The 13,321-nt window shown below is 40.4% G+C and overlaps 1 protein-coding gene across 3 annotated transcripts in view; it reads left to right on the top strand.

Moving 5' to 3' along the window:
- The first annotated feature begins 1,365 nt into the window (after nucleotides 1-1,365).
- LOC102212398 (DNA-binding protein SATB2-like) overlaps nucleotides 1,366-13,321 on the top strand; it is a 27,121-nt gene continuing 15,165 nt past the window's right edge. The window contains exons 1-3 of one of the 3 annotated variants that reach the window (XM_005750525.2): nucleotides 1,366-1,559; nucleotides 9,360-9,605; nucleotides 12,197-12,382. In XM_005750525.2, the coding sequence (XP_005750582.1) occupies nucleotides 9,371-9,605; nucleotides 12,197-12,382 (421 nt within the window). In that variant the 5' untranslated portion in view covers nucleotides 1,366-1,559; nucleotides 9,360-9,370. Of the gene's footprint in view, nucleotides 1,560-2,846; nucleotides 3,005-9,359; nucleotides 9,606-12,196; nucleotides 12,383-13,321 lie in introns of those variants that run through there. The other 2 variants (XM_005750526.2, XM_005750524.2) reach the window with 2 other exon arrangements.

Genomic DNA, 13,321 nt, shown 5'->3' with positions numbered 1-13,321 from the left:
CACACACACACACACACACACACACACACACACACACACACACACACACACACCTTATGCTCATGGTGAGTGACCTGTGGTGAGCTGTCAAAGATACTTAAGATGATGTAGGACAGACAAGTGTTGTCAGTGCGGGCACATGCACACACATATACACATACATATACACACACACACATATACACACACACAGCACACGGGGAGAGAGAGAGAGCAAAACCACAGAGGAGGTGCGACAGGAAGGCAGACGGGCTGAGTGGTAATGATAGGTGACTATTCTTCCATCTAGAATAAATCAAGACATGCTGACCACACTGTTGGGAAAACCCAGGCCTGCTATTTGGACGCACACACAAACAAACATATAACCGGTGGATGGACGGTGTATATATGTGAAATAAATAATGGGGAAAGTCCAGGGTTTTATTGCTTTCCTTAAAAGCAAGGGAGATAATATTCCCCATTTATCATCTTGTAAAGACAATGGAAACACAATAAGCTATAATCCAATAGCATTAACATGTTACACACAGAGTACAGCAAGCTCCCCGTGAAGCTGTCCCGGGTTTTTATAATCAGGGACCACAAACTCAAGAAAACGACTTGTTTTTACACTGTGAGAAAAACACAGGAAGACGGCTGGACACCAGTCTTCTCCGCTGAATTTTGAATTGCCCGCTTCATAAAAAGGCCTAGCTTTCCATCAGTTTAGTGCATCATGTGACCATTTCTTTAAAGCTTCGCTGAAGCATTTTGCTTGTCTATCTAACACCAAAGCATGGAAAACTCTGTGTAGTATAGAAGAACAGAATTGTGGGTTAAAGAGACATAAAGACAAAGACAGGACTTTTAAGCCTATCATATATGAAGGAATCATCTCTGTGTCTTTCATTTATAGATCTCTATCTCCATCGCATCTACTTCTATTTATGAGCCGCACGATTTCTGACATTGCTTCCAAGATGAACTTCTGACATTAATCACCTTTTTCTGCCATCATCCTGTTTCCACTTTTTCCTCCCCGTCCTCCTGTTCTCTGCTATCGCCACATCTGGATTATGAATTAATGACTAACATGATCACATTATTCATTTTAGTTTGCAGCTTTCGAGAACAAAGAAGTGGCTTATTTTACCTGCACAGCTTTGTCCATTTCTTTGCACTTGTATTTGCTTTACATTAATTGAGGCTAAAACTGTGATCTGGGGGCAGTAATAAATGTGACTACTGTATTTTCTTTCTGATTTAATGTCATTCTGTCTCTGAGTTTCCCTCCCAGACCTTCCTCCCTCCCCTTTCTTTCCCTCCCTGCCTCCTGCACTCTCCCCTCTCTCTCACTCTCTTTGCATGTGTCATTTTACTGCTCTTTACTCAGCCCGCCAGCAGCAGTCTGTCCTCATCACTCCTTGTCTTTAGATCTCCTTGCTCGGTCCACTGTCGTGCCATTTGTCGCCAGGAAGGGAAAGCGGTGGAAAATTCCTATTCTCTCAGGCTGGATTCACTTGTTTTCACCAATGGATGGAGTTTATTCCCAAGCGCACACAGTGACTTCTTGAAAAGTGAGTTATTCATATTCGAGTAAGCAGACATAAAACTTTGGCAAGCTTAAATGGGTAGAAGTTGAAATGATGCTTTTAGATGTTACCAAAAGTTAAGCAGTTGTTACAAATTATTAATGACATATTAAACCCAAAGAGCTTACAGACTGAAGTTTTATGGCAGTTTTGACTCATGCTTGAGGACAATATAGCACCAAACTCACATATTTATATGTAAGTAAGCAGGTGCCAGGCTGACAGAAGTCATGGTAGTTTCTCTTTAAACTGTCAATTGTTATTACAATAAAGTAAACACTAACATCCCTCACAATCATGTTACAAGGAGATATTAATGGGTTTTAACTTGGGGAATATTCTGAAGACTTAAAGTACAGTTTTAAGCCTAATGTAGTTATTTAACAGCTTTAGTTTTTGATTCTGTATTTTAGGCTCACATTGGAAAATTGTTGTTTCTCTTATCATGTATCAATACCACCCTTCTCTTTGGCACATTTGCTTTGCATAGTAAATACATGTCTATGATGCGTTTTACTATTTTTTAAACAGTTTATTTATAACACTCGTTTATTTTTATGGTGCCATAATAACTGCTAAACACTTGTGTGAAGGAAGTTCACCTCCAAACCCTCTATCTATCCCTCTGTAAGCTGGACACATCCTTCCTTTTTGAATAGTTTTGGGACCACTAACTTCTAATAATTCTTCCTTCAGTTTTCTGTGCTTTGAAGTTTGAAGCAGCTTTGCATTTTCTCACCACTATTAAATACAGATGATGGGTGACTGTCAGTGATTTCTAAGAAAAGCTGGAAAGAAATGAACATGGATTCATTTAAACAAAGTGGCCTATTCTTGGTATAAAATATTTCTTTTATGACCTCCATATTATTTTAAAATGGTAAAAACTAATAAACCACACCACAAACACTCCCTCACTGTCAATGCAAAGGGTTAGCTTAATTAAAGCCCCACTTAATTAACACGTGTATTAGCCGGAGGCCTTTGCCAACAGGCAAAAGATGCCCTCTCTTGATGAACATGCTTTTTCTCTAAAAACCGAATATTCCTCTCTTCACTTTGGCAAGCCGTCAATTATTTTAATATCCTTTTGTTTAGCTGACCTCTTTCACGTAGGCGCCTTTGGTTAAACACAGCTGCAGCTAATAAAATTAATAACTCCAGCACCGTTTGATTCACTGTGCCGCTGAGCGTTAACAATAGCGCCGTTTCTGTCGGTGTTCACTGGCGTATATTGTCTGTAGTGGTTCATTTAGCACACCTGAATCAAACGGAGCCATTATTAGCCTAATTTTATTAGCTGCAGCTGTGTTTGCCCTCCTGCCACAACAGGGCCAGAGAAAAACCTGCTTTTTTCTTCTTCTTTTCAGAGCTGCTAATAGCTGCTGCTGTTCCTCTGGGTGTAAGTTGTAACTTCAGACGACAGTAGAGTAAGTAATAATGTGGATATGTATGCCGAATTAATGATGAGTTAGCCAGTATTTAAAATACTGCAAATTTATTAATAATTATTCATAAATAGCTGTTATTTAGGAGATTTTGAGAGAAGCGAGGAGGGGTTCTGCTGAAACAAGCTACAGTAGCTGACAGGAGGCTTTTAGAGGCAAATATGTCATATTAAGTATGGCAACATAAGGCGTGTTGGGAACGAAATGTGTTATAAAGTATTTAATTATAATATGTATTCGCTAGTATAAGTGTTAGATAGTGGACTTTAAGAAATAATTGGCTAAAATGCCCTCAGTGTGAAAATTTCACTGTACAGGAAGAAAGGCAAAGTAAAAGTTTTGTTGTTGTTGTTTTTGTTGTTGTTTTTGTTGTTGTTTTTTTTAAATAGGGAGTTTGTGTTAACGGGAAAATGATTTTCCACTTAAAGGAGGTTTTTATTTAAGTGGGATACATACAAATACTGAGAGCTTCCAGACCAGCATTTCCCCTCTACAGAACAGAGTCACTGTGTGGTTTTCTAAAAAAGCTTCTCATCTCTTTTTTTTTCTCCAAGAACAACATCCCTTAGTGTGATCTGTTCCTTATTCTCTAAGTGAGCAAGCAGCGATTGGAAACTATATGTTTGAGCCATGTTAGAGGCTCCTGGTGAGATGTAAACTTTCTTTTTAATGTGGTTTTGCTGCTAATAACTATTAACCATAGTTGCATAATCCTCATAGTTTAGTTTATCTCGGTGGGACAATCACAAGTTGTCGTCCTGTACGGCTCACATGCTATAGGTATTAAATGTTCTTGCAATGAATTACGTTGAATCTATAGCATTATTACACTACTGTGGTCAAGAGTTCATCTTCTGATTGAAGCGGTGTGTTTACATGATGAGATTATTGGAAATGCAGATTTTAACTCTTGTCTGTCTACATATTTAGAATATAGATCCCGAAAGCATCTTGAGGTCGTTAAGACCCTCGCCACAAACATTTAGGTGTCACCAGACCCCAATCATTTCAGCTAAATACAACTCAGCTTGGTTTTAATCTCCTGGGCCATCAGGTTTCAATCCAGTACCCCTACTCTTAGAATTCACAGTTTAATTCATTAAAAAGCAGTTAAAGGCCCTTTAAGCTCTGCTTTTACGCACACTCCCTAAATTAGAGTCTGCTGGAGGTTTTCCGTGTGTTTCTACATGATTTGTCGGTCGAAGGCTACTGAGTGTGACTGTACATTTGGCCTCCATGTGCGCTAGTAAAGAGTGCGTGCTGAGAGTGTGTGGTCTCTGAGCTGTACTCCCACCGACTGTGTTGCTTGAAGTAGTTTTAATGTGTGTATGAGTGAGTAAAAGACACTTTACTCCAAAAAGCAGTGTACAAAAGCTAACTACATCTTACTCCCTCTGTTTTTGATATGAATTTAAAACATCAGAGTAGTAAAATGCTGTTTCAGTTACAGCTCTGAAATATGTGAGACTCTAGTCGGTGCCTGTCTTTAAAATATATTCACGTGGTTCAGCATAATCATACAGCGCGCTCAAGAATGTGTAGTCACACAGGAATATGTCGTATTCTTTATGTACAGAAGTGATCGATTAAGTCAATAAAGGCCTCTCAGCCACACTGATGTGGTGTAAAATTTAAAATGGAGCTTTTCTTATAAACTTATAGGCCATAATCAAAGTTTACCTTCAAAATAAGAGTCTTTTTGGGCCTGCACCAGGAATCTTTAAACAACTGACAGCAATTCTTTACTGAATAAATTGCTGGGCCTCGCCACATGGCGTGCACCCACACACATCTGTATCCCGGCACATTGCATTTAAAATCAAACAGGTATTACAGCATGAGGCCAGAGTTGTTTTTACATATGCATTCGATGAAGAATTTAGGAACTGTCCCCCTCCTTTTTTGCCTCACGTTCAATGGAGCCAATTTTTCCAAGGGTCTTATATCCAATATGGATACATGGTAGGTTAAGGGGTTTGCTTTCTTTGGATGAACTGCTCGATGTTACACTCTGACACGTGTAAAATATAGAAGGAAAAAATTAGTCCAGTCATAACCCGAATGTATAAACTATGGTCTATGGGTCACAATGCGAGCTGAAGTAAAGGGTTCATCAAGAGAAAATAAATCTGCAGGAAAAATAAATGTTAGGCATCTTTTTATTCTATTTTCTGACACTTTATAATTGAATTCATTGCAGTAACTGTGTTTGATGACTAGGATGGCCGATGTTTATCACTATGAGCTTCTGGTTTCTCATACACAGCAGAATGTGTTCACACAATTCACAGTACTGTGAGCGCTGTGTGGCAGCACATGTAGCAGAGCAGGATGACGTAGGGTCAAATGGTGGCGTCGTATCAAGTTACTAGTTTGAAAAATGCTTTTTTGGTAAGTTAATAAACAGTGAGAGCATAGTTTTCAGCATATAGAGAATATTTCTTTACTCCCTGCCAGCGCTGATCAGATAGCAGTGTTTTAAAAGCTTAGCAAACCAAAACATTATTCAAAAAAGTCTTAAAAATTGTGTTTAAATCTAAACTGATTCCTTTCACATCCTGTGTGCTTCGCCGTGATGCCTCCATGTCCACATTACATTTTTTTTCAAACCTCAAAGCCATTTACTTTTTTCTTCCCACATTTTATGTCTCCTCATTAATGACTTAAATGCTGCTCTGGTTAGTGGAGAAAATGTGAACGAGGGAAAGGGGCTGATTATAATCCATTACCCCAAATATTAAAAAAATGTGCTTATTAAAAGCAGACCAAACTCAAATTGAGAGGGAGAGAGAGCACTTTGTTGTTTTAAGTTTACATGCAATAAAATCAGAATTCATTTTAAAAAAAAAGGTCTAATGTAGAGTAACACTGGATGTACTGGAAAAATAAAGATTGTGAAGAATTGGATCGGAGAAGTTAAGGCGTGAGGGTTTTATTTTGTGTTTATTAGACTGACATTTGACTATTCTCACTAAAGAGCACGGGTGCAAAGAGCACGGTCTGGGTTTTCTCCACAGGGTTCACGATGAGAACCTGAGTTCAACACTGAGTGTCTCAAGCATAGCTGAGCCGTTCCAGGACCAGGTGTGAGGAGGGTGCTTCTGCTTGGTCTTGCACTGGGGTCATTTGTGCAAGCTCCTACTAGATCCTGTAGTGTTGTGTGTTTTAGTGAGTGTGTGAATAACTGTATGTAAAATGTATTCCAGTGTTGTCACATTGACGGCAGTGTTATACTGTCTGTGAGTGTGTGACAGCGTGACCTTCAGCTCAAATGTGCAGATACTACGCTACAATAACTACATTACAATATACCAGCTACACAGGCAGACTCCAAGCATGAACCAGGATAACTGATTGCGCTCAGTGTTTGCAGCTTCTGCTTGCAGACATGCGAGCACGTATAAACTTTTGATGGAGCTGAACCAGACAGCTGAGTGTTAACATGCTGTGAGAGGATGTATATTAAACAAAACCAGAGTATTTCTTTTTTATTTACATCGAATCAAATCAAAAGGCAGGAGAAAACCAAGCTTAAACTGTCCCGTGTGAGAGCTGAAAGTTTGGCCGTTTTTGATGTCGAAACACTCGAGGAACACTTGCATGTGTCATTTCACATGATGTGAACAGAGAGACATAGTTGTACTACTTGAAGCCTTAGAAGGCATCAGACAATAGAAATGAGATGCTGATGTTAATAGATCTAGGACGCTTGCCCAAGTGAAGTTCAGCAAATGCAAAGACGAGGAATCTGTTTACAGGACCGTTGAAACATTCAGGACTTTGTCTTCTGTTTCCTGGTCCAGTGTGGAGGGGCCTCATTGTGATCCATACGTTGTGATTCTTTTATTTATTTTTTCCTCGTTTGTGTTGGCCAAACTCTTTTAATGGCAGCTATTAATTTTGCATGTGAGTTTTATTATAATAATGTGTCACATTTGGCGCAGACTCGCGTGTCACTGCCGACTTTACGGCCATACCACTGAAAACCACACAGCGTGAGGAAAAATACAAAGCTGTGAGCACAATTGAGCAGCGCCGAGTCTATTTAACGGCGTAAGTTGGATTCAGGCTCTCAGCTTATTACTCATGAAGCTTCAGCAAATGTAAATATAAGAGGACTGTTGTTTCTGACAGCACAACAGTGCAGATAAACCTTTTTATAGTATACAGAAATATGTGTAAACAGGATGTTTCTCATTCTTCTTTGTTAACAATCAGTTGTTTGTTACCATGTGCCATAAATCTAGAGTGTACACACTTTTTTTTTTTTTAATGAGCCTCAGCAATAATTGTTTGAATGCTTTGTGCAAGATTAGGAACCCATGAGGACGGATTTGCAGTTTAAGTGCTTTCAGTCACATCATCGTGTTGCTTTGGGCCTTCTTCGCTTTCTTTCTTTCTTATGATATGATCTCATGTGACCAGTTGCAGTGCCGTCTATTGAAGTGATTGCCAGGAAGTGTGTTAATTGTCGTTTAGTCTAAGTTGTACATGAGTATATTGATAGCCCATTGATGTCTTGCGGTTGTTAAACTCATCTAACTTGCTTATCAAAAGTAGTAGAAACGGGTCACCTGGTTCAAACGTAACAGTTCACCCTCAAAGGTAAACATGCAAATTCTTTTAAATCTGTACAAAAATGTGTAAAGTGCAACAGCAGTTACTTCCTTTGTTGTGTTAACTTCACCTCATCTTGTCACTCAGTTATAAAACACTATATAGTATTGTAACCTCCCCTTAGGTCGCACAGTGTCACGTCTTGTGATTTCATGCTGTGTGCTGTGATGTACTCCGTCCTCTCCTGGTTTCCTCTATCGTGTCCTTCCCTGTCATGTTGTCTCACATGCTGTCCGTGTTATTTAATCGTGCGCATAACAGTTGATACTGGGTCTACCTCGAAGCAAAAGTGGGCATCTCATCTTGAATATTATTTGCTATAATTTTATCCTCTCCGGTAGCAGAGTGACAGGAACGTCATAGTCGCACCACAGGAACTCCAGGTAAATAAGCTAATCGGACTGTATATTGGAGAAATATAAGCGGCTGCATATTTTAGCATATTAATGGAAGCAAAACAGACTTTTTATTTTAATATTTATTTAATATCTTGATGTTTTTTAGACGCAGACTGAAAAGCCGGGAATAAAAGTCAAGCACGTTCGCATAGTATTGCAAAAGATGACCTCATTAGCATATAGTGATGTGTTCTGCAGCAGTGTGCAGTTTAAGCTCTTGTTGTTGCTTAGAAGAGGCTCGAGCGATTTGAAGTTAAGAAGAGAGTAAATGTAGGCATTTGAAAATTACTACTGCGTAGCATACTATTTTTATAAAGTACAGTTCTGCTTATTTGCATCCACAGTATACAGTGTGCACTATCACTGTATTCATATGTGCTTTAAGCACCTTCACGTCTTTCATTATAACCTGTTGTGTACTCCTGTGAGCCTAAACAGCGGATAATAAACGGGTCTGTGTTTAGTCTGTTGTGGTCGTCCCTGCCTCACTTCTGTGTAAATAAGAGAAAAAAATGTGTTAGCTGGATTGACTGGGCAGGGAAGGAACAAAGCCAGAGTGGTTGATGAAACGGTCTGTAATGGCTCTACACTGTCAACAATGGTAAAATAAGAAAGATGATATAGTTGATCTACAGCGTGCAGATCAACTATATCGTGTGTTATTTTTGTTTTTTACGATTGTTTTATTTTAGTGCTGTGGGTTTTTCTTTCCATCGTGAAGAAAACACTGGAAAAGATGACAGTGCAAGCTATTTCTGCATATGGTAGATCTCTGGACCACCTGAATGTGTAATAAAATGTAAGCTGGCCCACTTTCTTTGAAGGCTGCAAAGTTTGGCTAATTCTCAGGAGAAGCTGTCGAGGACAATTACTGTAACATCACTGTTACTGACTCGTTGTTTCAAGGATCTGTGATTTGCAGTTTTTTGATGAGGTTCTTCCTCCTCATGGTGTAGTTTATGCATTCACCTACTAAATGAAAGCTCCCTGGTTAGATCCTGGGAGGATGCACAAATACCTGTGGGATTGTGTCAGGAAGGATGTGTAGTAAAGTCAAACATGTGGCACTACCTGCTGTGGGGACTGCTGGTGAATAAGGGTTCAGCCAAAAGTAGCTTCTGTTGTATTTTTTTTAACCTAACTCCAGACTGGTGAGTTCATACAAAGACTTGTTGTATTTCATAATCCACCCATGTGTCTCTTATCTCTAGGTTGTTCATTTCGGCCTCACTGCTGTAGAGCTGTTACTGACTAATTCATGTTGTAGTTATTAATCGCTGTAGATTCAATTGTGCTAAAGCAAAGCTCTTGTGTGTTTCCAGCTTCACAGGCTATGCTGTGTGTTCCTCCTGGAGTTTGCAAGAGGATGGAGCAGCGTGGAAACGCAGGGGGGGAAGCGGAGAGCCCCAGCCGTCAGGACAGCGCCAGCCCAGAGGAGATGGGGGAGAAAGGGGAAAGTCCCACTTCCAGCGGTGGTCTTCAGTGCAAGCTGAGCCGTATGGAGGTCAATGGCAGCCCAACAAACCCACGAACCCGGCAGAACTGCACACCGCTGAGACCACTTGGAGGTGCGTTGTTAACAGGATAGCTCGTTAAAGGTGTACATGTTTGTTATAATAAAAGTCATTTTAGTGTTTAAAGCTGTCAACAGACAGTGAAAGGAGTTAATAAACATTTAGTGGCTCCAACTCTGTATTGCATTCTCTAAGGAAGTTCTATCAGTCTCCCCAAATTCTCTCTATGCCATAAACACACAGTAAAATGCTTGAGCCAACTTGGTCTAAACCATAGGTGTCAAACTCTGGCCCGCGGGCCAAATTTGGCCCGCAGCCTAATTACATTTGGCCCGCGAAGCCATACCAAATTATTATCAGAGCTGGCCTACTGGTATTATACAGCTAATATATATATTGTTTAGTATTAAACTTTGCTTGTTCCATATTCAGTTTTTCAGCAAAACTTGTTTGAGTCCATAAGAAGAGATTCATTCTTAAATCTGGAGGAAGATTTTTTTTTTTTTTTACAATAAATATTGATGTTAGCCCGCGACCTTGTTCCAGTTTTGAATTTTGGCCCACTGTGTATTTGAGTTTGACACCCCTGGTCTAAACAGTCAGACAAAGACACCCAGCAGTCCTGCCACAACTGCCTCATTTAAAATGACTTTTATCCTTAAATTAAATTCAGCAGTGTAAAGGGAAGATAAAGAATCTCTTAAGTGCTCACTTCCAGTTTTATTCATTTCATTATTATAAATGTATTTACATCAATTTTATTAACCTCAAATCAGAATATTTGGTATTGCTGCTTGGTTAGTGATCATACATGTTTAATTATTTTTATTTATTTTTTACTTCATGCAACTGGACAGGTGACAAATGAATGAGCCCATTTTTGAAGGTGAGCTCGGCATGAAAGCCTTTGACAGGAGGTTGTTTAAAAATGTATGTCAGTCTAAATCTTTACGATATCTTGTCTACGGCGTGTTTTCCGCTCCACATCAGTGTACTGAGCATATGAACATCCAGCAGGCTTGATACTGTGTAAAAACTGCTTTGTTCTGAGGCTGTCCCAGCCTTAATCAAAGAGGATATATGTAGTAAAATTATCACTGCATACTACTTTCTAGCTCATTCGTATGCTGTAATGATTGGGTATAATGGCTAAAAGACACAGCCGTGGCTCTGGTGGCAAAGCAGGTTGTCTGCTAATCACATCACAATCGTGGGCATGACTTTGAGAAAGAGACTGAACCCAAGTTTCTCCCGCTGGCAGGAAAAGAAACACATTGTAAAGAGGTTTATAGAGAGTTTGTGCAACGTCGGCTCAGGGATAGTGTTACAGAGCAGAAGGTACAGAAAACACTCAGTCATAGATGCCCATTATTCTCTCATGCAGTTGAAAACATCATCATGCATCATCACACAAACACTGTAGCGGAACATACACGCACACCCAAACACACACACACGCTGCTGTGTTACCTCCCTCCACCCTTCCACTCAGCGGTCTGGTTATTGGCTGATAGCGTGCCTGATGCTGCTGCGGTTTGGCTCCGGCTGATCTGTCACTGCTCCGCACACTGGGGGAGAAGGATTGATGACTTGTTAATTAGCAGCTCCTGTGGGACAGACGAGTGGACTGGATGGGTGTGAGTGGTTCTGTGCTTTGAGGATCTCTAAACACTTATCCGATAACAAGTTCAGACTGATGCATAGGAATCGTTTTCACCGCTAGAGTCGTGGCATCGCTCCTGAGCGCTACATGCAGCAGTTTAATAGCGGTTCTGGAAACAAGTCTTAACCCTTGTGGCTTTTAATATGTGGTTCAAACACAAATACAGTTGTACAATCTTGCACTGACTTATACTGACACTGGCAGCTGCCCAGTGTAACACAATGAGACCACCGAGCTGCTATAGTGCAGCAGCGCTGACGCACTAAATACTGAGCAGACAAATTTGTTGAACTGTGGCTGTGAGCTTCAACTTCTGGAGGAATCCCTGGAGAAAGTAATTTATAACATCAAGTTTGTTTTACTCCCTGGGATGAATTTCCAGTCAGTAATGTAGCATTAAATCTTAAATATGTCCACATATCCTTAGCCCAACAGGGAGGACTTAACATGTTTGAAAATGTATTATTTTTGTTATCTACGTATTATACAAATAATTGTAGACCTTTTATAAGACGAGTAACAGTTGTTTTCTTGACTATAATGATACATCGTGTTACAGCAAAAAAGACATTTTCTCTGTCACCATTTAACAGAGTAAGAATATCTCCTAATTGATAAGGGAGGGTGCGAGAGGGGAGTGCTCAAGCATTTGATAGTAATTGCTAAAAGGGTAAACTCTCCCACACCTTAACTGCTAGACCCACAGCAACAGAAAGGCCCGGGATGGGAAATCCTGAAAAGATTTATTTTCTACCTTTCACCTGTAAAGTGCTGAATCTTGTAATATTCTGTTTGTCATGCATATCATGGAAATCTTCTCCCCTGCTCAGATAAAAACACATAAACAGGTGGGGTAGAGGGAAACACTGTGAAACGCTAGTGAGGCCTGACCTGCGATTTCCCGTTAAATGTGAGGACCTGGGAAGTGGGTGAGCTACACATTAGCCCTATAACTTTCTCCCTCTCTGTCTTGTTGCGCCAGGTTTGATGATCCCGGTCTACTGTGTGGTGGAGCATGCAGACATGGGAATGGCCGGCAACTGTGAGGGGCGTAGTGACCGCCACGCCGAGTTTGTGTTGGTTCGTAAAGATGTCCTGTTCACACAGCTGGTAGAGACGGCACTGGTTGCTCTTGGATACTCGCATAACTCAGCTGTGCAGGCACGAGGTAAGCAGTGAGTGTGGGTAGGTCTGAAAAGGTAAATTCATGTGGTTTTCAGATGATTCAGATGTTACTCACTATGAAGGACATTTAAACTCAACTCTGTCCTTGAAAATGAAACATAACTGATTTTTAAATTTGGCTCATTGCCCTGTCTATTTGGGCACATCTCCTGACACTGCTAGTATTTTTAGTCTTCTCTGGAAGTCCCATACTGACCGCTTCTTGGTCTGCAAGGAGTACGGGGGCTCCTCGAAACAGTGACTCGTCAACTAGATTTTCATTTGTTGGATTAAGGATGAAGTCACTGAGAGCCAAATCTGTAAAGCAGGACAGGTGGTGTGCACAGATAATGTTGGTGTAGCCAAAAATTATATGGTGGGTACTGCAAACAGTCTCGTGTGTCACAGTTCAGGTGGTTTGTACCAAATGTTCACCCTCGGATCCCTCAAGATGTTGGAGTAGAAAACTTGATTCACAATCTCAGGCAACGTCCACACGTACTGGTACTGGTTGGTATTTTTGAAAACGCAGATTTTTCTATGCGTTTGCACCTTTTGTCCACACGTAAACGGCGTTTTCGGTCACTGAAAACAGAGATTTCTAAAAACGCCTGCAAAAGGTGGATATTTTCGAAAACTCAGTTTTTGCATTTACGTGTGGACGAGAAAAAAGGAGAAAACGCAGCGTCAAAGGTGTGCGCCTTTTTTGACGTCACACATGTGACGTCAAACGTGCGCCACATTATTGTTTCGGTGAAATGAATTCCTACAATACTGTTACTGTTAATTTTACTCTCTGCAGTGTTTAAATGCTTACACATACACAGTTACTGTCCCTCCACACATATGACTCGGTTCTGCTTCTATGCCCCATCTTTGTTTACGATTTCCCACCGAGGCTTCTAGACTTCTGATTGGCCAACATTTCTACACGGTTAGGAAT

The sequence above is a fragment of the Pundamilia nyererei genome, unplaced genomic scaffold (genome assembly GCF_000239375.1).
Source record: "Pundamilia nyererei isolate P.nyererei 1_Seehausen unplaced genomic scaffold, PunNye1.0 scaffold00276, whole genome shotgun sequence".
In the NCBI taxonomy this organism is placed as follows: Eukaryota; Metazoa; Chordata; class Actinopteri; order Cichliformes; family Cichlidae; genus Pundamilia; species Pundamilia nyererei.
The sequence above is the reverse complement of the archived record's forward strand: the minus strand, read 5'-3'. Positions and strand labels throughout refer to the sequence as shown.